At 48.5% G+C, this 25,558-nt stretch overlaps 1 protein-coding gene and 1 long non-coding RNA gene across 24 annotated transcripts in view; both read left to right on the top strand.

Annotated features, from left to right (window-relative positions):
* Nucleotides 1–4,779: 4,779 nt before the first annotated feature.
* Nucleotides 4,780–20,617, top strand: PABPC4 (poly(A) binding protein cytoplasmic 4). Of its 15 annotated transcripts, none has more exons than XM_082687035.1 (17): nt 4,780–5,103; nt 5,321–5,965; nt 8,704–8,897; nt 9,657–9,772; nt 11,025–11,164; nt 11,514–11,608; nt 12,246–12,383; nt 12,985–13,080; nt 16,072–16,344; nt 16,650–16,737; nt 16,864–16,935; nt 17,481–17,567; nt 17,662–17,789; nt 18,683–18,776; nt 18,889–19,019; nt 19,218–19,320; nt 20,310–20,617. In XM_082687035.1, exons 2-16 carry the CDS (start codon nt 5,773–5,775, stop codon nt 19,305–19,307), a joined length of 1,935 nt encoding a protein of 644 aa, XP_082543161.1. In that variant the 5' UTR covers nt 4,780–5,103; nt 5,321–5,772; the 3' UTR covers nt 19,308–19,320; nt 20,310–20,617. The 15 variants fall into 15 exon arrangements, with proteins under 15 accessions (XP_082543161.1, XP_082543152.1, XP_082543162.1 ...); XM_082687036.1 differs by having other exon boundaries at nt 4,781–5,103; nt 19,218–19,277; XM_082687022.1 differs by having other exon boundaries at nt 4,781–5,103; nt 16,864–16,983.
* Nucleotides 20,618–23,025: 2,408 nt separating this feature from the next.
* Nucleotides 23,026–25,558, top strand: part of LOC309842613 — a 30,605-nt gene continuing 28,072 nt past the window's right edge. For 5 of the 9 annotated variants that reach the window (XR_014299695.1, XR_014299696.1, XR_014299698.1 and 2 more), the window contains exons 1-3: nt 23,035–23,371; nt 23,984–24,078; nt 25,159–25,355. This is a non-coding gene — a long non-coding RNA (uncharacterized lncRNA). Of the gene's footprint in view, nt 23,372–23,983; nt 24,079–25,158; nt 25,356–25,558 lie in introns of all 9 variants that reach the window. The other 4 variants (XR_014299694.1, XR_014299697.1, XR_014299699.1 and 1 more) reach the window with 2 other exon arrangements.

The following is a 25,558-nucleotide window of genomic DNA, read 5'->3' as shown; positions in this document are numbered from 1 at the left end:
GTCATTTCCTAACTTGTTAATTTTAGCCATTCTTACTGGTGTGAGGTGATACCTCATTGTGGTCTTGATTTGTATTTCCCTGATGCCGAGTGATATGGAGCACTTTTTCATGTGTCTGTTGGCCATCTGGATGTTTTCTTTGCAGAAATGTCTGTTCATGTCTTCTGCCTATTTCTTGATTGGATTATTTGTTCTTTGGGTGTTGAGTTTGCTAAGTTCTTTATAAATTTTGGACACTAGCCCTTTATCTGATATGTCGTTTGCAAATATCTTCTCCCATTCTGTCAGTTGTCTTTTGGTTTTGTTAACTGTTTCCTTTGCTATGCAAAAGTTTTTGATCTTGATGAAATCCCAATAGTTCATTTTTGCCCTTGCTTCTGTTGCCTTTGGCGATGTTCCTAGGAAGATGTTGCTGCGACTGAGGTCGAAGAGATTGCTGCCTGTGTTCTTCTCAAGGATTTTGATGGATTTCTTTCTCACAATGAGGCCCTTCATCCATTTTGAGTCTATTTTCATGTATGGTGTAAGGAAGTAGTCCAATTTCATTTTTCTGCATGTGGCTGTCCAATTTTCCCAACACCATTTATTGAAGAGGCTGTCTTTTTTCCATTGGACATTCTTTCCTGCTTTGTCGAAGTTTAGTTGACCATAGAGTTGAGGGTCTATTTCTGGGCTCTCTATTCTGTTCCATTGATCTATGTCTGTTTTTGTGCCAGTACCATGCTGTCTTGATGATGACAGCTTTGTAATAGAGCTTGAAGTCCAGAATTGTGATGCCACCAACTTTGGCTTTCTTTTTCAATATTCCTTTGGCTATTCGAGGTCTTTTCTGGTTCCATATAAATTTTAGGATTATTTGTTCCATGTCTTTGAAAAAAATGGATGGTATTTTGATAGGAATTACATTAAATGTGTAGATTGCTTTAGGTAGCATAGACATTTTCACAATATTTATTCTTCCAATCCCCACTTTGTTTTTGAATTGAAGTATGGTTGACACACAACTTACATGATATTCAGGCGTACAACACAGCGATTGGATGAGTCCGTACATTGTGCTGTACTCACCCAAGCATAGCTCCCATCTGTCCCCATACAACGCTAGTACAATACCACAGACTGTATCCCCTATGCTGTATGCTTCACCTCTGTGACTCACTCATTCCATAGCTGGAAGCCCTTACCTTCCACTCCCTTCCACCCATTTTGCCCCCTACCCTCTGGCAAGCACCTGTATTTGTGGATCTGTTTCTGCTTTTTGTTTGTTTTATTTTTTAGATTCCACATATAAGTGAAATCATGTGATATTTGTCTTTCTCTATCTGACTTAGTGTAGTACCCTCTTGGTCTATGCATGTTGTCCCAAAAGCTCGTTCTTTTTTGTGGCTGAGTAATATTCCACTGTGTACATCTATGCCCCATCTTCTTTATCCATTCATCTGTCAAGGGACACCTGGGTTGCATCCGTATCTTGGCCATGGTAAACAATGCTATGATAACCATAGGGGTGCATATGTCTTTTTGAATCAGTGCTTTCATTTTCTTTGGGTAAATACCCAGTAGTGGAATTACTGGATCATTTGGTTTTCTTATTTTTTTTAAGAATTTATTCATTTATTTGAGAGAGAGAGAGAGCACATGAGTGTAGTGGTCAGGGGTAGAGGAAGAAGCACACACCTTGCTGAGCAGGGAGCCCTACGTGACATGAGGCTCCACCCCAGGACCCCCAAGATCATGACCTGAGCTAAAGGCAGACACTTAACCAACTGAGCCACCCAGGTGCCCAGTTTTCCTCTTTTTAATTTTTTGAGGAACCTCCCTGCTGTTTTCTATGGTGGCTACACCAACTTACATTCCCACCAATGGTGCATGGAAATTCCTTTTTCTCCACACCCTCAACAACACTTGTTATTTCTTGTCTTTTTGATTGCAGCCATTCTGACAGGTGTGAGGTAATATCTCACTTAGTTTTAATTTCTATATCCCTGATGATGAGTGAGGTTGAACATCGTTTCATGCGTCTGTTGGCCCTCTGTATGTCTTCTTTTTAAAAAATGTCTATGTAGGTCTTCTGTCCATTTTTAATCAGATCATTTGGGTTTTCTTTTTTCTTTTTGATGTTGAATTGTCTAAGTCTTTACATATTTTGGATAGTGACCCCTTATCGGCTTTGTCATTTGCAAATATCTTCTCCCATTCAGTAGGTTGACTGGTCTGGTCATTTGTCCAGCATCTTCTCAGGCTGCTCTTAATTCTGATCAAATCCTATTTGAATTTTGCAGGTTTGGGGTCCCGGTGGCTTTTTTGGTGACTTTGCAAAACTCTCCCTTCTAAGATGAACTAAGGATGCCTCTGTATTTAGTTGTGGGGGAATCTTAATTTTTCTTGATTTCCAGAACCTTGGGAACCATCTGTGATGCTTATCCTTTCACTCCCCATGTCCAATTAATCACAAATCATACTAATTTTTTTAAAAAGTCAAGCCACTTCCTCCACCTCCATAGTCACTACCCCAGTGGCCATCACTTCCAAGTCTCCCCGTCCCCACCCTCTAATCCTTTTCCTTTCTGTGGCCAGAGAGGTGTTTTTAAAAATGTAATTTGAAAAAAAAAAAAGTAATTTGAGCCAAGGCGCTTCTCTGTTAAAACCCTTCAGTTCCACCCTTTGATCTCAGGAAAAAGTCCAAAGTGTTTCAAGTCTCCAAGAGCAGGCAGCCTTTTCCACCTCCCACTGGGCCACAGTCCTGCAGGCTCAGCTCCTGGCCCACTCCTCCTTAGGGCCTTAACACATGCTGTTCTCCCTGTCTTCTTGTGGGTAACTCCCCTCTCTTCTCAGTACCAGGGTAGCTTGAGAATAAGAGCAATTAATATTTACACAAACGACTCATGTGTTATTAGTTTGCTCTTACAATAACCCTACTAAGTGAGTATCTTCATGAGTCTATTTTCAGATTGGAAATCTGAGAGTCAGATGTAAACTTCTTGCTCAAAGTCATATAGGTAGTAACACCCCCCACTAGACAGTCTGCTGCGTGAGGACAGGGATGGTGTGGGCTTTGCTCATGGGTGCCCATTATTCATTGGTTTTATTTAACAAATATTGATTGAACATTAAGAGTGGGCCATGTTAGGCACTGCTCTAGGTCCTTGCTTTCATGAAGCTTGTATACAGTGAGGAAAAGACGGATACCTAGTGGGTAAACACGTATTGGAGCAACGTAATTTTAGGTAGTTAATAAGAGCCTTGAAAGCAAGAGAACAGGATGGTGTGTTAACGATGAACAGTATTGGCAGGCTACTTTAGACCGCAGGGTAGTCTGGGAAGGCTTCTGTGAGGAGGATATCTATCTACAGAAAGAGTATTCCATAAAGGTGTTTCTTGAATTAATGCACCAACTATAATTAGACTATAAACTGCATGAGGCAGAGAGGAACTTCCTATGCCTTGTCTACCGTGGTATCCTCTAATACTCCTCTGGCACTGACATAGATAGAACCCCAACTAACCATTTCTCTGAATGAATGAATCTATAAATACGTGAATTTCTTCATTCCTTTACTCAAATCAGTGGTTTTCAATGTGAGTGTTTGTGTCCTTCTGGTAATTTCTGAATTCCTTTGTCATGATGATAAGGAGGGTGGTTCCTGGCATTTATGGAAGAAGGGATGCTGTAGATCTTGCAACACATGGAGATAGTCTCACGTAATGTTGACTTGTCCCTCATACCACATGACTTTCAAATGATGTCTTAGAACCTCATGTAGGTGAAAAAAATTTTTAACTGATATAGCCTACACTGACTCCTTTTTATGTAGAAACAAAGTATTTTTAACTTATTTTTTATTTTTAAAATTTTTACTGAAGTGTAGTTGACATATAATATATTAGTTTCAGGTATACAAGATACCAGTTCAACAGTTAGGAAATGGTCACCATAGTAAGCGTAGTTACTCTCTGTCGCTGCACAAAGTTATGACAATATTCTTTTTGAAAAAAATATTTTATTTATTTATTTGTCAGAGAGAGAGAGAGAGAGAGAGCGCACAAGCAGGGGGAGCTGCAAGCAGAGGGTGAAGTCCGATGTGGGGCTCGATCCCAGTACTCTGGGATCATGACCTGAGCAGAAGGCAGATGCTTAAGCAACTGAGCCACCCAGGTGCCCCGTTATTACAATACTCTTGACTGTATTTCCTATGTTGTACTTTTCATCTCTGTAATTTATTTCACAACTGGAGTATTGTACTTCTTAATCCCCTTCACCTCTGTCATCTAACCTCTTCTCTCTTAACAGAAATATTTTTGCTCCCTTAAATGTCAACTGAATACCAGGTAGTGGGGGCATGGTTGTATTTTGTTCTTTGGAGGCGTTACCGACATTTAACCCCATCACCCATGGATACTCCTGCAGATGTGGGAGTCGGAGTCTGGGTAACTACCTCTGCGTCCTATTACTCTGAAAACTTCAGAACGTCTTCCGTAGTCGGGCCCAAACATTTACATGCTGAGCCACTTATTATATCGTAACTACTTCATGTCATCTTTATTTTACAAAAAGCAACACGTGGATTATAAACGTTGAGCCTGTGGGTGGGTTACAGGTGTTCTGTTCCCGGAGGGCCTGGCGGTGTGGGGTCTCCCCGGCTGGAAGGCGGCCCCTGGGTCCCGAGGAGACCCCAGCGGAGCGGTCCTCCGCGCACCAGGGGTCGCTGTGGCGCCGCGCGGCCGCGCCGGGTCGCTCTCGCGTGGCCGCCCCGCCTCGGGCCCCCGGGCCGAGTGGGCGGGCACGACTGCGCCCAGGTCGCGAGGCGCCCTTCGACCAGCAGCGCCCGGGGCGGGCGGGTATAAATGGAGCGGTGGCTCCCCCAGCCGCCTCTCTCCGCCCCGGGTCGCCGCAGCCTCCGTCGCCTTCAGGCCTTAGCCTGAAGGAAAAACAAGAAAAGACTAAAAAAAACCCGAAAATGCTTTAAAACCTAAAAAAAAAGAGAGAGAGAGAAGAGAAAGAGAAAAGCGCATCCTCCTCGGAAAGCCCGCGGGGAAGTCACTTCTGCACGCTTCCGGCCTGCCCGCGCCCGCCGCCGCACCTTGGCGTCCGTCGGTCCCGTGGTGAGCCGCCCGCCCGCGTCCACGCGCCTCCGCTCCGGCCGCCCCCGCGCCGCGTGGCAGCCCCGCGCCCGCCGCCCTCGCCCCCCGCGCGTCGGCCCCGGGCGCACCACGTGTCCGCGCTGCCCTTCGCCGGCCCGGCGTGGGAGGAGGCTGCGCGCCCGGCCCCCGGGGCTTGCCGAGTCGGCGCCGACCAAGATTTGGTTTCCCTCTTCCCCAGGCTGCTGTAATCTTAAACCGCCGGGAGCCCGAGGCCTATATTTATAGAGAAACGCGTGTCCCGGAGGCCGCCGTGAGCACTCTTCGGTTGCCTCTTGGAGAATTTTTACAATTTGGAGGGGAGTCCCCGTTTTAGTACGTTATTTTTTTTTTCCCCCTCTTTCGAAATTTGGAGCTTCAGACCAGGACAGCTGCAAAATTACAAACTCCCAGGGAGGGCCATATTGTTTTTGAGAGCCTTTTGTCTGCGGTTTTGCAGTCTCGAACGAGCTGTCCCCGAACTCCTCCTTCCGGTCCCCCGTCTCTCCGAGCCTGCTCCGGCGTCTGTGTAGCTTCGCTCTGCCACCTGTGAGCCGCGGCGCGGGCCACGGCTCCGAGAAGAGCCCCTTTTGTCCTGTGTGGTCCCTATAAGAAGTTCTCCTGGCGGGGCTCGGGGTGGTGGGGGCTGGGGAGATGAACGCTGCGGCCAGCAGCTACCCCATGGCCTCCCTCTACGTGGGTGATCTGCACTCGGACGTCACCGAAGCCATGCTGTATGAAAAGTTCAGTCCTGCGGGGCCTGTGCTGTCCATCCGGGTCTGCCGCGACATGATCACCCGTCGCTCCCTGGGTTATGCCTACGTCAACTTCCAGCAACCGGCTGACGGTGAGTAGACGCTTATATCCCCAGATTCGTGGCATCCTAGGGGGGACCCTGGGAGTCTGCCCGATGCAGGGGTTGAGAATGAAGCTCCTGGCGTCAGGTGACTGGAGTTTCAGTCTTGCTTCCACTGCTTGCTAACTGGGTGACCTTGGGCATAATCAGTGGTGGCGGTGGGGCTGGAACCCGAGGAGACTGTACAATGGGATTTGGGGAAAGTCCCTGTCACTCCATGTATGTGGTCCTGCTTTAGGTGGGACCCTTGTCTGGTCACTGAGCCTGGAATTCATGCTCCTCACGGGCCTGCCAAAAACGCAGAACAATTGAAACACAATTCTTGTAGAAATTTTAGATTCTAAAGCTGTTGCTGCCATCCCTATCTTCATCCTGGACTGAGTCTCTTTGCTTTTGTATGGATAAGGGGTCGGTCTTTCAGGGCAGGTGGGAGGCGGTGGGAACAATTCTGTTCATTTTACTGGAGCAGGGGCTCACGATGGCGCCCTGGGCACGACATGTGCCAGGCCAGCTCCTGGGTCCGTGGCTTTGGTCCTGGGGTGGAGGACTCCTCTACTCCCTGGACGAAGCCCTGGGCGGTGGAGAAGGGGTATCCAGGTAGTCTGGGGAAACAATGCGGGGAAATTGGTTTGGTGGAGATGATGGCCTCGCCTGTGAACAGAGCTTCATCCTTGTCAAAACCCTTCTTCATCCCATCTGAAGAAAATGGGGACTCCTGAGAGGGAAAAGGAACTGCAGAAGGTTGGAGGCTCCGCTGGGAGTGCCAGCGCCGGGCCCCGCCAGCCCAGGCCCAGACCCAGACCCGGGCCCTTGCTTGGAACAGTGGAGAGGTATGCTGCAGGCGTGGCCGGAGCAGGGCCAGAGGAAACCTAATCAGGGGCCGCACGTGACTTCAGATTAAAAGGGAACAACTGTAGAGACCATTACTGGGAGAAACAAGCCATTCTATGGCAAAGGATCTCTGCGTCCCTATTTTTGTCCACACTTTGTTCGCTGTCCATGAAGCACAGAGAATGTCACTTGCCCAGGCTGCAGCTGAGACCAGAGAATCAGACTTGTTGAGAGATGAGAGGCCCTGCTACCCTTAACTCCCTGTGTGTGCTGAGCTGTTTCTGGCCAGAGGGCATAAAGGTGGCCAAGTGTGGCCTTTGGGGGCAAGTAGTGGGTACATTGGCTGTTGCCTGCCTCTTTGACACTTTCTGATCAAAAGTCCTGTCACTTGGTGATAGTAGCAGAAGCCACTGGTCAGTGAGTCTGCCAACACATGCCTCTGCAGGTCCTCTCCCTGCTATAAATAAGCGCAGCCAGATTTGTTAGGCTAAGCCGACTTGTCTTCTGCAGCGCTGTCTGGAAAGACCAGGAGCTGTGTTGAAATGGCTCCTTAGCTGCTAATCATTGAGACCCTGGGGTCCCAGATAATCCTCACAAATGACCGCTTCTGTGCCTGGACTTTTCCTGAGTTGGACCTGCCCCAGTCTCCGCTTCCCATGACCTTCCCTTCCACACTCAACCAGCCCACCTGAGAAGGTGGGAAACATGTTTGGAGAGGAGTGAAAAGGAGATACTCCCTCCGCTGACTGGACAGTTGAGCTTGTGGGGGGTGTGGGGCAGAGTTAGGGAATTTTGTGTTCTGTCTTAAGTGAGGTGGTGCCTTGAGACAGGAGAATCCCCCTCTGACACCCCCCTCAACCCCAGAGATTCTGGGGCGTTTGATTGCGTTAAGTCAGGAAAAGTGCTACCACCTCTGGGATCCTGTTACTTCCAGTAAGAGAAGAGTTCCTCCTGACAGGTGATGGTCTGTTTTAGTTTCTGGTCCTTTAAGTGGTCTCTGGTACACACATGGATTTGTTGGGAAGCTAGGGAAGTGTCCCAAGGTGCTGGATGGAGAACTTGGTTGAGCCACAGGGCATTTGAAGTTCTAGAATTCCAAAGAGCTCAGACTAAGACTTGAGAAGGTCTGGAAACCATGAAGTGCGGAGCCTGCTGTGTTGCCTGCTTAGAAAGATGCGGCTTCATCCTTATTGTCTGGATAATAAAGACTGTTTCCATGTGTGACCATTAGTATCTATCATTTTGAGGTTTTTGAATCAATTTCTGTTTTCAGAAATTGAAAATACAAGAAACTGGGCTGAATTCAGGGATAGCACATTCTCCCCAGTCACTCGTAGGTTTTGTTCTGTCATTTGTCTCGTAGATGGATTGTAGACAAAATGACAGCTAGTTGGTAATTTGATGTAATACCTTACTGAAAAATAATCAGAGTCTGGTATTAGTTTCTTAGTCAGTAGTTAGCTGTGTGGCTTAGCCATCCCGGACATAAGTTTGCTCGTTTTATGAAGTAGATAGTATCTCCTGTCTCTCCTGGGTCACCATGGGTGGTAGGCAGCTCAGTCTTTATAACTGATACCACTTAGTCAAATGTGCAGTATTATGATTTGATCTTGCGGCCAGAAAGCCAGTTAGATGATCTTGCCTGACCCCCTTACCCAGCAAGTGTACAACCCAGAGGGCTGGAGACTTCTGCCAGGAAGCGGAGCTACTGGCCAGAAGGCTGCCCTCAGGAGCAACATAGGCTAGAGGGATTGGATGCCCTTTTATTTTAATAGAGTTGCCTTTTGTCCTAATGATTACCTGAAAAGTCCTAGAGTCATCTGTTCCTAGGATGGTGGCAGTCGTCTACATGAGGTGACATTTTATTTCCTTGATTGAAATGTGTTTCTCTCTTCCAGCCGAGCGGGCCTTGGATACAATGAACTTTGATGTGATTAAGGGAAAGCCAATCCGTATCATGTGGTCTCAGAGGGATCCCTCTTTGAGAAAATCTGGTGTGGGAAATGTCTTCATCAAGAATCTGGACAAATCTATAGATAACAAGGCACTTTATGATACTTTTTCTGCTTTTGGAAACATTCTGTCTTGCAAGGTAAGCACTGATAAAATGACTTCAGAGTAATTACTGACTCACGAGAACAAGAGAAATACCAAAGGGGGAACAGCCTTGGAATTGGGCGACAGGATATGGTCATTTTCGAAATGCTAGAAATGGCTCTGCAGCCTGCGAGTTCCCTGTAGGTAATCTTGTGCCACAACCCAGTGCGACCAGCAGGTGGTTTGTGTCTTCATTTATTCTTTCTTCTGTCTAAAATATCCTTCTTGTTTCCTGCCTTTGGAGGGCATCAAAGGGTTTCTCTTTTCGTGGGGTGGGGGGTTAGAGCAGGGGCTCGGGTCTCCAGGCAGCTGTACTTAGTCATTTCAGCAGCGTAAAATCATCCTCTTCCTTCTCTGCACCTGTTTGTGTGGAGAATTTTGTACAACTGGTGTGGTGGTGGTTTATGTGTCTGACTCTGCACTAGACTGAAATTCTGTTGTGGGCATGGAAACTGGTCACTTTCTCTGCAGCCTGGGGCTTTTGCACCCAGTCTCAAGGTCTTTTAGTGAAATAAAACACTCGGAATAGAAGCAGCCTACTAGTGGCTGCCGTTTGTACACGGAACATCACTAAGGTGCCTGGTGGGATGCTTCACGTTAGGAAAACCTGACTGTGTGCTGTAGTCTTCGGTCTTTGGACCGCAGATGCGCCAGCAGCCTCTCAGATCCGGAGAACTCTGAGCACAAGACCATGTGGTTCTCAGATCTTTGGGGGTGCCGGTGGTGCCACAGTGGTCTGCCTTGTCTCTGGCAGGTGGTGTGTGATGAGAACGGCTCTAAGGGTTATGCCTTTGTCCACTTCGAGACGCAAGAGGCTGCTGACAAGGCCATCGAGAAGATGAACGGCATGCTCCTCAATGACCGCAAAGTGTGAGTGTCCCAGTCCGGAGCGACAGCCATCGCATGAGCCAGCCGTGGCCCCACCTCGGTATTAACTGGCACACACAAGGCGGCTACTGGTTCTCTCGGCCCAAGTGTGGCCTGCTCCTACCTCTCCACTCCAGGGCTGGTGAGTCTCCCTGCCCGAGCCGTGGCAGCCCTTTTGACTCGCCAAGGTGGGCTTCCTGCCCAAGCCATGGCCTGCCTGCCGCCTCTCCCTTAAAAGCATCATCTGTCCATGGGTTTTGTGAGCACCGGCAACTGGGGCTTGCTGGAAGGCAGCTCTGAGCCCTTTCTGAGCAGGGGTCTTGGCCAGCGGCAGAGTGGAGAGGGCCCTGGACTGACCAGGAGCTGTGTACTAGCCATGTGACCTTGGCCTTCTGTGACTCTGGTCTGTCCATGGGGTCATTTGCTAGGGGTTGATGCCAAATTGTCCCCAGATCTCCACTTGGCTAACATGACTCAGTGGCCTTCTCATACAAGGCTGGCTCCACAGTAATACTTAGTTCGGTTATAATGAAAATCTCATCTGATGGTAGAAGACACTGTTCATTATAGATCTTGTCACTTTGGTGTGGTTAATGCAGAATAGGGAGGTGGGGAGGTCTTAGCTAAGCCATGCAGAGAGAGAAGGGAAAATAAGTCTTGGCTATAGCAAACAAAAATCATCTCTCTTTGTGGGGCGCCTTTTTATGTTGAGCAGACCAGGGGATGAATTTTCTTGATAACGTGTATGTGGCCAGTGGTATCACTAGAAAGAGATCAAAAGATTTTCAGTGTATGGCTACATTCCCCCACTTGTGTCAACAACACGGGAATGAGTCCAGTGCAAAAGCAAAGACTACCTCACAGTTCACGTTAGCAATCTCGCCCCTAGCACTAACCCCTGTTAACAGTTTGGTTTGTATCCTTCCAGACCTTTTCTATGCATTTACATAGATGCACAGAAATGAACGTTTTAAAAACATGGTCATCAGGTTTCTTCACGAAGGCAGTGTGATGTGGTAGGAGTAGCCCTGGTCTGAGCCAGGAGTCCTGGGGCTGGTCCTTGCAGGACAGTCCCGCCTCTCTCTTTCTGCTGGGAAGTTGGGGCGTCTCTGAGCTTGCTGTCTTGGTGGTTGGTTGGGGACTCGTGTGTTTTATTTAACCTCTCCTGTCAGCCTTTAACCTGTGTTCCTTTGGGCCCCTGGAAATGACGATTGGTTCTTCCAGGTGTTCACTGTTTTCCATGGTCTCTTTTTAGGTTTGTGGGCAGATTCAAGTCTCGAAAAGAGCGGGAAGCTGAGCTTGGAGCCAAAGCTAAGGAGTTCACCAATGTTTATATCAAAAACTTCGGGGAAGAGGTGGATGATGAGAGTCTGAAAGAGCTGTTTAGCCAGTTCGGTAAGTTGGGCTTCTTCGCCCTGCGTGCACCCTTCCACAGTCCGCCAGATGTAGAGCTCCTGGACCTTAGTTGCTTAAGAGATGTTGGTGTCCCGGCCCAGAATTTAACTACCTTGCTTGACAGGGTCACAGAGTAGATAGGAGTAGACTCTTGGCTTTATCCTCCCTCGTCCCAGCCCCAGGGCCATCTCAGTAGCTTGGCCAGAAGTAGAAGGCTAGGCCTGGGGCCTCTTTCTAGAGCTCATCTGGCTTCAGTGAGAGTTGGCTTCATTTGGGCTCCTAGAGAAGCCGCCTCTCCTTGAGCTGTAATAGAGATGGTGTTACTAATAGTTCTGTCCTTTGGTAATAGGTAAGACCCTAAGTGTCAAGGTGATGAGAGATCCCAGTGGGAAATCCAAAGGCTTTGGCTTTGTGAGTTACGAAAAACACGAGGATGCCAATAAGGTGAGAGTCCCATGAGGGTCGGGGAAACATTTGCAGAAGTAGCCCCCGATTATGGACAGGACCTGGTTGGCACGTAGTGGAGCGGGGCTACCATTGCCCGAGTGTCATAGTGACGTAGTTACTGGCCTCAGGGGACTTCATGTGGTAACCCTTCATTTACCTGTTCTCAGAGCACTTGGCAACTACCTCAATGTTCACCCCTGTAGGTTGAAGGAATAGGATGGGTGTTTGCTCCCCTTCCTGCTGAGGGGACTCGGGCCCGAGGAGTGGTGGAGTTGCTGACCGTAGCGGCTGCTTGTGGGGAAAGCGTGATGCTGGGCGCTCAGCTTGCGCCACTGTCTTCCCACGAGAATGCAAGAGACACCCAGATTAGCAGCCTCGGCTCGTATCTGCCGTGCTTGTATTTATAAAACTACCATTTTTTTCTGTATCATCTGGACCAATAACCCATTTAAGTAGTAACCCCATTTTACTCATGAGGAAGTTTGGATTTGCTTAGCTGCCTTCAGATGGAATGAGATTAGTTCTTAACTCCTATAGGAAAGACTTCCTTCTCCCAGTATTTGGTGGGACTTTCAGGCCTCCAGAGCAAGCCCCCTGCCTCTGCATTTTGATTTAAGACCCGTTTCCTCTTCAGGCCGTGGAAGAGATGAATGGAAAAGAAATCAGTGGGAAAGTGATTTTTGTAGGCCGTGCACAGAAGAAAGTGGAACGGCAGGCTGAGTTAAAGCGGAAATTTGAGCAGCTAAAACAAGAGAGAATTAGTCGGTATCAGGTGAGAGGTGGCCTTAGCACAGCCTCCTATCCAGGGTTTTCCTGTGGAACTGGCAAGAGCATCCTTAGGTTAAGCAGGCTTTCTCTTTGGGGACTGGGAATCTGCCTCTTCCTTTCCTTTCTCCCAGGATCCTCAGGTGTATAAGGAAATACCTACCAGAACAGTAATGATTTTGATACAGGGCAGAAGATTGATTTATTCATTTAGGGACTCATTCTGGAAGCCTCAGTGTGTTCTTATTGGTATGGGTTCTTTGTACTTGAATGCTCACCCTTTGTTTGAGTGGGGGCAGGAGCCCTGCTGGTGCCAGTGGCCGGCCAGAGCAGCTGTGCTGAAAGCCAGGCCCACACTGGGGGTCCTGTCAAGAGTCCTTGGCGGGAATCTCAACCCTGAGCCTGCATCAGGATCCCCCCGCAGGGCTTGTGAGAACATGGCTTTCAGAACCCCAGAATTTTTGATTCAGTGGATTGGGGTTTGGGCCCAAGAATTTGCATTTCTAGGAAGTACCCAAGAAGGGGGGCTAGGACCAAATTTTGAGAACCAGTGTCTTAGGGGATCTGTGGGGTACAGATGTGCATTAACAGTGATCCTTCTGCTTCAGGGGGTGAATCTCTACATTAAGAACTTGGATGATACCATTGATGATGAGAAGTTAAGGAAAGAGTTTTCTCCTTTTGGATCAATCACCAGTGCTAAGGTATTTTATTCTGAGATTTGGGATCGAAAGTAGAAATTGCAATATTAGAGGTTTATTGGCATTTGTTTCATTGAAGGAGTGGACTCTAACTTGTGTTCATTTCTGAGAATAGATATGCTAATCTAGCCAGTCCCTCCTGGCGTTCAGTTATGCATCTGAGTATATGCTCTGGAGAAGGCATTTCGTTACGTGTACGTGCACAGCCTCCCAGACATTGAGGTGTGGAGGTCAATTGAGCAGTCCCCTATCTTGACCCCCCAAGCACCTGAATCTTTCCCATTCTTTGCTGCTCTGTGCTGGCGTGGGGACAGATGGTGCGACAATATGAGCAGAGGAAATCCAGACAGGTTGTTTTCCATTTGTCTTGGGGCCTGTCTCTACGACTCTGCCACACTTCATCCTTGAACAAATGTATTTTGAGGACTTGAGAACTGGGGTTGGGACTTCTGGCCTGGCTGTACAAAGCTAAATTAAAGGTGGAGGACGGGAGTGGAAAGTGGCTCTTTCGCGGTTTGCAGTGTGCATCGTTTCCTTGGTTTTCTTTGATTATCCCGTCAGCTGATGCAGCAGGGCGAGTGCATGTGAATTCCCTCCTAAAGATGAGGACTCGGAGTCTGAGGACAGGAGAACGTGGGTTATGTGAGGGTGGTGCGTGCACGGCCTTGGTCCACGGTGGGTGTCATGGGCAGTGATGGCGTGTGAGAGTTTGGAGTCCTAGCCTGATGCAGACACTGATGCTCCGTGGAGGTGCAGCACACATCAGAGTCCTCTTGGGGTTGAGAACAGAGGCCGAGTGGGCTGGGGAAGATGTGACCCTGCCTTGGCCCTTAGCTTTAAGTCCCGCACAACCTGGGAGCGTCCTCAGAGGAACGTCAGTTGTCCGCAGGGAGTTGATCAGGGCCCACCCCGTCAGGGTTCCTTGTTGCCTCTCGTGCCCCTTCCCTCTTATCACCTCCTTGACTGGCCTTCATCAGTGTGAGGTATGGTGGACTCTTCTTGCTTATCAGCACAGAGCTTGAGTCGGCATTTGTAGGAGGAGAATAAAAACTGTCTTGGCAAGTTTCACAGGCACCATTTTCAAGATCAGGGTATCATGTTTTCAGACACTGTCCTGGCCCATCTTTTTGATGGGGGGTCCATTGAGTTGGCACACATCCTTATTTTCATGTCCTCCACCTCCAGAGGGCTGTCCAGGAGCAAGCTAAGATACAAAATGGTGCTGAGCACACAGTAACCTGTTGCTATCAGTGTTTCTGAGGAGGCAGGCCAGGGGTAAGCTATAAGTGACCTTCTCAGGTGAGGAGAAGAACCATCTGTGAATGACTGGCTGTATGTGGGGAAAGACGGCCCGAACCGGTAGACCTTGGCTTGGTGGCATTTGGCCGTAGGGGGTCTGGTGGGCATTGAGCTTCAGAGCCTTTCACATAGCTTAAGGGCACCTAGCCTAGGTGGCTCAGTCAGTTAAAAGTCTGATTCTTGATTTCAGCTCAGGTCATGATCGCAGGGTCCTCAGATTAAGCCCCACATCTGGGCTCTGCTGAGTGTGGAGCCTGCTTTAAACCTTCCATCCCTCCGGGATGCCTGGGTGGCTCAGTCATTTAAGCATCTGCCTTCAGCTTGTGATGATCCAGGGTGCTGGGATCAAGCCCCAATTAGGCTCCCTGCTCAGGAGGGAGCCTGCTGCTCTTCTGCTTGTGCACACTCTCCCTCCCTGCATCCTCTCCCTCTGCCCACCCTCCACCCCTGCTCCCATGTACGCATGCATGATCATGTGTGCGCACGCTCGCTCTCTCTCTCAAAAATACATATAAATAAACAAGATCTTCGGGGTGGGGGGTGCCTGGGTGGCTCAGTTGGTTGAGCACGTCTTTGGCTCAGGTCATGATCCTGGGGTCCTGGCATCAGGCCCCTTGTCAGGCTCATTGGGGAACCTGCTTCTCCCTCTGCTGCTCCCCCTATTTGTGCTGTATCTATCTCAAATAAATAAAAATCTTTTTTAAAAAAATCGCACAGGGGCGCCTGGGTGGCTCAGTGGGTTAAGCCGCTGCCTTCGGCTCAGGTCATGATCTCAGGGTCCTGAGATCAAGTCCCGCATCGGGCTTTCTGCTCAGCGGGGAGCCTGCTTCCCTCTCTCTCTCTCTGCCTGCCTCTCCATCTACTTGTGATTTCTCTCTGTCAAATAAAAAAAAAAAAAATTTTTTTAATAAAAAAATTAAAAAATCGCACAGCTTAGAAATTGCTGAACTGGGACTAGAATCCAGTTGTCTTTTCTAGCTGGTCATCTTTCTGCTGTTAACACCCATTAAATTAATGGTGGCAGTCATTGGTTTTGTAACTCCTGTGTGTATGTGGTATTTCAAAAGCATATCCTTACCTTGCTAAGAGATGATCAAAGTTTTGTTCACCAAGGTCTTGGGCAGATGAGTTCTACAAGTAAATAACTTAACACTGTCCAGGGCGCCTGGGTGGCTCAGTGGGTTGAGCCGCTGCCTTCAGCTCGGGTCATGATCTCAGGGTCCTGGGATCGAGTCCCGCATCGGGCTCTCTGCTCAGCAGGGAGCCTGCTTCCTCCTCTCTCTCTGCCTGCCTCTCTGCCTACTTGTGATCTCTCTCTGTCAAATAAATAAATAAAATAAAAAAGTTAAAAAAAAAAAAAAAAAAAAAACTTAACACTGTCCAGATTTCTAGTGGGTACCCAAAGGTAGCTACTGCGCTTCTAGGTGTCAAGAAACATCTTTGGGTTCCTGCTTTAACCATTAGCCATATCATAGTGTTTAGAAAATTAGGATCACCTGGGGATCTAACAAAGAAAACGCCTAGGTCCTGTCCTTAGGGGCCGTGACTTAATTGGTCCAGGGTATATCCCGTGACAGGGCTAGAACTCTTCTCCTAGACTTGGGAACTCTTGGAGTGGAAACCAGGTTTTATGGCTCTTAATAGCTGTCCCCTAACATAGAATACCTTTTCCTTAAGTAGCTGGTCCCTTTGTAGGTAATGTTGGAGGATGGGAGAAGCAAAGGGTTTGGCTTTGTCTGCTTCTCATCTCCTGAAGAGGCGACCAAAGCCGTCACTGAGATGAATGGACGCATCGTGGGCTCCAAGCCACTATATGTCGCTCTGGCCCAGAGGAAGGAAGAGAGAAAGGCTCACCTGACCAACCAGTACATGCAGCGGGTGGCTGGAATGCGAGCGCTCCCGGCCAACGCCATCTTAAATCAGTTCCAGCCTGCAGCTGGAGGTTACTTTGTGCCAGCGGTTCCACAGGTGGGTCTGCTGGTGTTCACGGATCTTTGGAACCTGCCCCCGATGGCTGTTCCGCAGCCTGTGGTGGTTGGGGAAAGGGGTTTTGGATATTGTAGTTCAGGTGGTCAGCGTGAAATGAAAACGAATTCATTCTCTCTCTCACGCAGTAGTTAGAATGAAAGAATCCCCATTAACTGGCCTTTGAATACTCTTGAGAATTTCTTGAATAATTAGCCTTGGGCCTGGAAGTGAGAGGAGATGAGACTTTTCTCTCAATGTGGATTCAAGTCCTTCAAGTAAAAGGGCCTGGGTGCTCTTTCTTGCAGGCTCAGGGAAGACCTCCGTATTATACACCTAACCAGTTAGCACAGATGAGGCCTAATCCCCGCTGGCAGCAAGGTGGGAGACCTCAAGGTAGGTGGTGGGGAACGGTGATTTGATCACCCAGGATATGCCTCCCTGCCTTGCCCTGCTCTGAGGCGCAGCCTGGGTTCTGGTCTACATGTTTCATCAGCGATGCACAATTTTTATCTTCACCAGGCTTCCAAGGAATGCCAAGTGCTATCCGCCAGTCTGGGCCTCGTCCCGCTCTTCGCCATCTGGCTCCAACTGGTAATGCTCCGGCCTCTCGCGGCCTCCCTACTACCGCTCAGAGAGTCGGTGAGCAAATTGGCCTTGAGAAGTGTGGCCTGGGGAGGAGGGAGTCAGGTGACTAGGCTCTGCCCAGGGTTGGTCAGTTTGTTGGGCCCACATTCCAGTTCTGGTTCTGTAATCTTAGCTGTGCGCTCTGGTTGGTACATAAGGAGCAGAGAAACAATGGGAGTTCTAGGAGTGTCGGTGACTTCAAGAATGCTGCTCATTGGTGACTCATGTGAGAGAGGTTAATTATAGAAGCTTGTTAGCCGGATGACTACAGAGGCAGCCTATTCTTTTGGGTGGGTTTGGGAGATTGAAGGAGACTGTTCTTTACAGACTGTCCCATATTCCAAGAAGTGGAGAGAGTTGTGTGTTCTTTGTTGGCTGCTCCATGAAAGTAGCAGTCGTGGTCCCGTGTGCGATGTGTTGTGTGAACAGGCTTTGGAATGGCTCCTTCCGTGGGACGTGGCCAGTTGGACACCTGCTGCCGACACTGATGTGCATTTGCTGGTCTGTTGTAGGGTCTGAGTGCCCGGACCGCTTGGCTATGGACTTTGGTGGGGCTGGCGCCGCCCAGCAAGGGCTGACTGACAGCTGCCAGTCTGGAGGTGGTATTGGATGCACACAGAAGGGGGAAAGATGGGATTTGACGGGTCTTTGCCCAGACTGACGGGCTTTAATCTTGCTTGTTCTTTTCCTAAGGTGTTCCTACAGCTGTGCAGACCTTAGCACCTCGTGCTGCCGTCGCTGCTGCTGCTCCACGGGCTGTCGCACCTTACAAATACGCCTCCAGCGTCCGCAGCCCTCACCCCGCCATCCAGCCTCTGCAGGTGAGGCCTGCCAAACCGCATGTTTGCACTTGACTGACAAGGTGCCTGGCTTTGATTCCTCCTGCAGGTACTCAGTGCCCGCTCCGTGTCAGGGTGCCATGTTTCCTGTGGGGACACTGCCTGTCAGGGCCTCTCAGTCCTGGGAGAGAAGGGGCTGGGAACTATTCCTCCCCACAGTAGTCTACTCAGAAATGCCCCAGCAGAAAGAGCTGGTGTTTCCTCCCTCGCTTTACAACGTGTGTGTGCTCGCTTAGCTCTCTGAGCGGCTCGGGTCCGCTGGCTGAGTTGATCTTCGCTGTTTTGCAAAACTGGGTTGTGAAGGCAGGAAAGAGCTTCATCTGACAGAAGAGAAGTCAGCTTTAGAGATCTTAAGTTGGGGTGGGGGACTGGACCCAGAGCCCAGAAGTAACCAGTGTAGAGGAGCCACAGTCTGCCTTGTGACCCCAAAGTGACTTACTCATGCTTTCTGCTGTCTAAATTCAGATGCCTCAGAGCCTTGCTTCAGTATAATAGTCTTTACCTTCAGAGCCTTACTTTCAGGTCCGTGATTGGCATTGACAATGCATGTTGACAGTCCTGGGGCATTTGATAAAATAACATCATTTGTTATGATAAAGTGATGGGGGATATAGTTATAAATGGAATCATTTGACGGTCTGAGCCTTGTAGGTTTATTTTCTTACTCCCTTCCTGTCCCTTTTAATAGCACATGGTTTTTATTTTAGTTGGTTTCGTGTTCAGGCTTATAACTCTGTTGCTCCTGTAACTGCCTCATCCCCAAGGCCTGCTGTTAGTTCCTTGGCAGCAAGGACCGCCACCTCCATCTCTGTCACGTAGTAGGCTTTCAGACACATCAGGCTTGTTGCTAACCTGCTGCCTCTCCTGGTTCCCAGGCACCGCAGCCTGCGGTCCACGTGCAGGGCCAGGAGCCCCTGACCGCCTCCATGCTGGCCGCAGCTCCCCCCCAAGAGCAAAAGCAGATGCTGGGTGAGTGATCCATATGTTTGCAGAAGAGGGGGCCGGAGCCTGGCACTGACCCGAACGCCGTTGTCTGTTCACTAGGAGTCAGCCTGGGCTTTAATTAGATCTCTTTCCCCAGGAGAACGTTTGTTCCCACTCATCCAAACCATGCATTCAAACCTGGCTGGGAAAATCACGGGCATGCTGCTGGAGATTGACAACTCTGAGCTGCTGCACATGCTGGAGTCCCCTGAGTCGCTTCGCTCCAAGGTGAGCTGGTCCCCACACCCTGCGGCGGTGCTCGGGTCTGCCGTCTCCTTGCGCCTTGCCTGTGACTTGCGAGCTGCTGTGGGGGGTGGAATTAGGAAGAGCAGGCCGCACTGGGAGACGCTGCTGCCAGGCCTGTGCGCCAGGGAGGGGCCGAGGCCTCTCCACAGATGTCACTAACTGCCTAGAGATTCCTCACAGGTGGATGAAGCCGTGGCGGTTCTACAGGCTCATCATGCCAAGAAAGAAGCTGCCCAGAAGGTGGGCGCTGTTGCTGCTGCTACCTCTTAGACAAGGAGAAACCGTATGTTTGGCTGTTTTTGTTTTCTGCAATGGCTTTACTTACAAATATCTTCCTAAAAGATTCAGGGCAGCATAGAGAGCTCCTGTAACCCAGTAACCTGGGCAGGCTGTCACCTAGATTCTCTCTGTCACCTGGAAGAGTTAATTTGGAGACGAGAGAACAGGTTGTAAACTGTAAGGAGCAATAACAGTTTTCTTTATGAGGAGCCCCTGGTTAGGTCTTACGAATGACCTTTTTGGTTTAGAATAACAACAGATACACAAGGTGTTGTCATAATCAGATCCCGCAGCTTCATTTCTGTGAACATATCTCCCTGGTTTGCCTTGAGGTCGGGGAGGGCAGCTGTGTGTGCAGCTGCTGTGTGGCTCTGGGAGCACAAGGTGCTTGGGCCCTGGTGTCAGTGTGTGGGAGACCAGACACTCCTGCCTCCAGTTACAGGGTGTGTTCTTGTCCACTCTGACCCTGGCGGCTGTGGCCCCGTCCACAGGGGCAGGGGTAAGTGAGGCTTAGCTGGGAACTTTGACAAGGACTAGCAGGTTCCTCCTGATGGAGGAAGGAGGCAACCAGATAAACCAGAGTCAGAGACAAGGGAAAGGACACATGGTAAGAGCCTGGACTCTTCATTTGGTATCTAAGCAAGAGAGCAGTAGCTTTGAGTACAGGGTGGCCTGGAAGGGTGTGGGGCTTTACAGTACCTAGCTAGCCTCAGAGCAGGGGGTTCTTAGCTGGGAGTGCCCCCTCAGAGGACATTTGCCAATGGAGACCTATTTTGGTTGTCACAACTGGAGAGGTGTCACTGGCATCCCATGGGCAGAGGCTAGGGGTAGTGCTCAGTGCCCACAGTGCACAGGACAGCCCCAGCAAAACCGCCCCACCCTAGTGTCAAGAAGCACTGCTCTCGGCAGTACCTTTTTATAAGTCAGAGATTTCAGGGCAACTCTGGTTTTTCTGATCGTGCATTTAATTTGTGTTGGTGCTTTGCTTTTCAGGATTCAAAAGCCAAATAACCCCTCCTGGAATTCAGCTCAAGGTTTGAAGATTTCTAGCGTGTCCTATGGACCTCAACACCAAGAACCACAAATTGGGAAATTTAATAGGTCATTTTGTATCAAAAGGTCAATTATGAAGCACCTAGAATTTTTCAATTAAAAGAATATATTCTCTGGGTTCTGCTGTGGCCCAGACAGTGTTAACTTTTTTTTTCTATTGTGGGTTTTGATTTTTTCCCCCAAGAAATTGGTTTTATTTGATGTACCAAGTCTTAAGTTTCTCAATAAAGAAAAAAATCTCCATAAAACTGTCGTTTTTACTCTGACCAGTTTTAGTCTTTTAAACCCAGTTTTCATTTGGAAGTAATTTTAGGATGTATTGAGAGTCTAATGAATTTCCCTATAGGGTATCCTTTCCTAATGGCTATGAGCAGCAGGGTACACAGAACTGTCCCATTGCATAATGGACCCCCACTTAAGTAGAAGTCCGATCATAGCAGACTTTGGGTCTGACAGGAGAACTGGGTTCAGGGTGGGGTTGGCTTATGTCCAAAGGATGTATGGTGAGATAGGCAGAACCCAGGCCCTCCCTCCTTGGTTGTGTTAGCTGGCATTTGTGGGTCCCCCTCTTCTGTAGTCAGTTGATTATGCAACTAAGGTTTCCTCTGGCCACGGGACTAGGTCTGAGTGGCAACAGTAAACAAATGCTAGAGTCCAGAGCACTTGGTGGTGCCTTTAGTCCTCACCTGGACAAGGCCAACCAGTCTACTTGTCCTCCCTGTCCTCTGAGAACACTTCTTACCTTCCTTGAAATGTGGCAGGCTGGCCTAACTCGGGACCTTATCCAGGGAGTCTTTTTTTCCTTGGAATATTCTTCCCTCTCAGCAGGCTCCCCATTTTCTTTAAGGTCTGGTCTCAAGTAACTAAATGCCTGACTTACTTAATACTTATAGCAAAGGAAACAACCGGGACAACCTACTGAATGGGAGAAGATATTTGTAGACATCCAATAAAGGGTTTGGATCCAAAATATATAAAGAACTACAACTCAGGGCACCTGGCTAGCTCAGTTGGTAGAGCAGGCAAATCTTAGTCTCAGAGTTGGGAGTTCGAGCCCCATGTTGGGCATAGAACCTACTCAAAAAAAAGGGGGCTGGGAAAGAAACACCAAATAATACAATTAAAGCATGACAGCAGACGTGAACAGATGTTTCCCCAAGGACAGACGGCCAACAGACCCTGAAGGTGCTCGCCATTTGTCAGGGAAGTGCAAATCAAAACAACAATGAAGTACACCTCACACCTGTCAGAACGGCTGAAATCAAAAGAAACGTGTTGAGGACCTGGAGAAATAGGAACCCTTGTGCACTGGGAGTGGTAATGCCATCTGGTGCAGCCACTCTGGAAAACAGTATGGAGGTTCCTCAAAAAAAAAAAAAAATTACCCACCCACTAATAACACCATTGGGTATTTACCTAAAGAATATGAAAATACTGGGGCACCTGGGTGGCTCATTCAGTTAAGGATCTACCTTTGGCTCAAGTCATGCTCCCAGAATCCCAGGATCAAGCCAGCTCTGTTGGGCTCCCTGCCTGGCTGGGGGTCTGTTCTCTCTCCCTCTGTTCCTCCCCCTGATAACTCCCTCTTTCTTACTCTGAAATGGGCAAATAAAATCTTAAAAAAATACAAAAATGCTAATTCAAAGGGATACACGCATCCCTATGTTTATTGCGGCATTACTTAATAGCCAAACTATGGAAGCAGTCCAAGTGCCCACTGATAGACGAATGAATAAAAAGAAGTGTGTTTGTGTGTGTGTGTGTGTACACATATATGTACATTGGAAAATTATTCTGCCATAAAAGAATGAAATTCGCCATTTGAAACAACATGGATGAATAGAGCTAGACCGTGTAATGCTAAGCGAAATAAGCCAGGGAAAGACAAATACCATAACGATTTCACTCAGGTGGAACTTAAGAAACCAAAAGAACAAAGAAAAAGACAAACCAAAAAACACTCTTAACTCTTAAAACAGCCCCCTCCCCAAACCCCTAGACTCTTAAATACAGAGAACAAAGTTACCAGAAAGGTTTGGCAGGGGTGGGGGGGTGAGGGGGGTGTTGGTGTTGGGTAAAATAGGTGATGGGGATTAAGATTACATTTATCTTGGGGCGCCTGGGTGGCTCAGTGGGTTAAGCCGCTGCCTTCAGTTCAGGTCATGATCTCAGGGTCCTGGGATCGAGTCCCGCATCTGGCTCTCTGCTCAGCAGGGAGCCTGCTTCCTCCTCTCTCTGCCTGCCTCTCTGCCTACTTGTGATCTCTCTCTGTCAAATAAATAAATAAAATCTTAAAAATAAAAAGATTACATTTATCTTGAGCACATAGCAGTATATGGATTCGCTGAATCACTATACTGTACACCAGAAACGAATATAACATTGTTGATTATGTTAATCACACCAGCATTAAAATATGTAGAAATAAAATAAAGGCCGGGTCTGAAGTAGAGTCCAGTATTTTCTGACTTCCGCAGTTAATGTGGCTATCATTTGGGCTCTCCGTTACCCTCTGAGTGACACCACCACCACCACCCCTCCCACCCACCCCACCCCCGCCCCCGCAACCAAGAGCCACCTGCCCCTCGACGAGAGCACAGCGCCAGGGTCAGCCAGCGCGGGGGCGGGTCTGGGGCAGGGCCTAGCTACAGCTTCCGGCGGAAGATCCTGGGAGCAAGATGGCTGCCACCCAGCGCGAGCTCTTCGTTTTTGAGGCGGTGTGGGGACTCTACTGAGGCGAACCGAGCGGGTCTCTCGTGGCTCTGCTCCCCCAGCCTGTGAGTAGCGCCCCGCGACTTTTGCTGAGCCCAGCGCTGCCCAGAACGCGTTCCCCTCTGACCCTGGTCTCGGGAGAGTTGGTGAGATCTGTTACCGTGACCTCGGACCGCATTCCAAACTCTCCTGCCCATTCATTCCGTAAACTCCGCAGTCCTGGCCCCTTAGAAGAAGGAACTCACAGAGTAGGTGGAGAATTATGGAAAACATCTTTACTGCAGGGGCTGGTGAGTACCACGGTGCGAGCGGTTGATGGACAGTGTTGATGTCGAGCTGAGGATTTCGGGGAAGGAGCGCTCCATCTGGATACGGGAGGGCAAACTACCCCAAGGCACCGAGGTCAGAGCTGGGTTTGAAAGATCTGGAGTAAGGCTGTTGCCTGAACGGAGAGCAGCAAGACCCTGGAGGGGTGAAGTAGTCTTAGCATTTGGGGGCAAATGATTTGCGTTGAGGGAGCAAGGGACAAAGAAGGACAGATAGGTGGGCAGGGCTCAAGTCAGGAGGGTCTTATATGCCGTGCTAAGGAATTTGGATTCTGTCCGGTGGGCATTAATGAGCTTGTGGAGAATATTAAACAGGATTTGCACTTTCTTGGATTCACTCTAGTGACTATAGAAAAGAGAGTCAAACTGGAAGCGATGAAGGTATCAGAGTAACTAGAGGCGAGATGTAGATCTGAAAGGGGATGGGGAGGAATGTTCCTCACACATCATATTGTATACCCACAAGACTAGGGACTCTCCTTCCCCTCCCCGCTGCTTTCTTGCTAACAGAGTGTTGCCGCAGCTTGTACCAGGAGTGTGGAGGGCATTGGTTCAGAAGGCACTTGGTCTTTGCAGGTGGGCTGGCAGAGGAGGTGGAGGACAGAGTTCTTCATGCTGCTTCTGTTCCTTTTGGAGACATCGCAGATACTTAGTTTCTTCCGGTGAAACAGGTGAGACCTTTCAATGTCTCATTTTCAGATTCCTAACATCAGAAAAAGAATTTCAGAAAAAATTTTAAATCCTGTATAGTTGTGTGTAACAATGTGTGTAGTTGGTATGTAACAAAATTCAGGAGGATGTCTTTCTAGGTCAACATGACTATGATCTTGGTGATGGAAGAGGAACATTCTGAGAACAGTGTGTTGGATTTGAGGAAAGGCTTTCTCCACATTGGAACCATTTGGGGCCTTTGATTTCTGATCATTTAATATACACACTGTATGGTAGTATTCAGTAGGAAGATAGTTTTAGAAAAATCTTGAAAGGTCTGAGTGTTGTTTCATGCCACCTGCTAGGTAGCTATACCCCACTGCACCTGCTGATCAGAACTCCTTTGTTGTCAGCTGTGCTTTTAAATAGCAAAGGGCAGCAGGGACACTCAGCTGCAACAGTAAGGGCTCTGGCCTCTGCTCACCCTGGGGGGGAGTTTCTCTTAAAATGGTATCAAAGTTACTGTGCACATTTCTATGTGATCCTTGGTTGTTATTCTCTAAGATAGGAGTTTTAAACCCAGCTGTGCCACTAACTCTGGGTGTGATACTTAAACTGTCTGAAGCTTTGTTTCTTTGTTTCTTCTTCTTCTTTTTTCTTTTTTTAAAGATTTTATTTATTTATTTGACAGACAGAAGTCACAAGTAGGCAGAGAGGCAGGCAGAGAGAGAGGAGGAAGCAGGCTCCCTGCTGAGCAGAGAACCCAGTGCAGGGCTTGATCCCAGGACCCTGGGACCATGACCTGAGCCGAAGGTAGAGGCTTTAACCTACTGAGCCACCCAGGCACCCCTGAGGCTTCGTTTCTTAAATAAAACAGTAAGAGTCGTTTTTTGAGTGCTGTACCATCCCTGAATTCTATAAATTAGTAACTCCTGTTGCTCTTGCTGTCTGCCAGCCAACATAACCTTTTCCTGAGGACAAGCACTAGGCTTCTTCACAAGTAGTCACCTAACTCAGTAGTGAGGTCGAACTCTGTACTCATTTGGTGCTCAGTTCGAGTGAATAATTTTTTTAAAAGATTTTATTTATTTATTTGACAGAGAAATAGAGAGAGCCAGAGAGGATAAGCAGAGAGAATGGCAGAGAGAAGAGGAGAAGCAGGCTCCCCGTGAGCAGGGAGCCCGACGGGAGGCTCCATCACAGGATCCTGGGATCATGACCCAACTTGAAGGTAGATGCTTAACCAACAGAGCCACAGATGGAGTGAATAACTGATAACCAACTTGATCTACGTTCTGTAAGTCTTACAAACAGAAGTTGTTAAAATGCCTGGAAAGTACCTTACGACTTAAATTCTATAGTGGTAGAATTGGATGGTACGAAGTTTAAAAATTCACTTCCCTGTTTAGCCATGTTTACTTAAAATTATTTTAAAATTTCTGGAAGCATCTAAAAACTAGATTTCTTTATCTTTTTTTTTTTTTAAAGATTTTATTTCTA

This window comes from Mustela nivalis (genome assembly GCF_964662115.1).
Source record: "Mustela nivalis genome assembly, chromosome: 10".
NCBI classification, from domain to species: domain Eukaryota; kingdom Metazoa; phylum Chordata; class Mammalia; order Carnivora; family Mustelidae; genus Mustela; species Mustela nivalis.
This window is presented reverse-complemented; position numbering and strand designations above follow the sequence as displayed.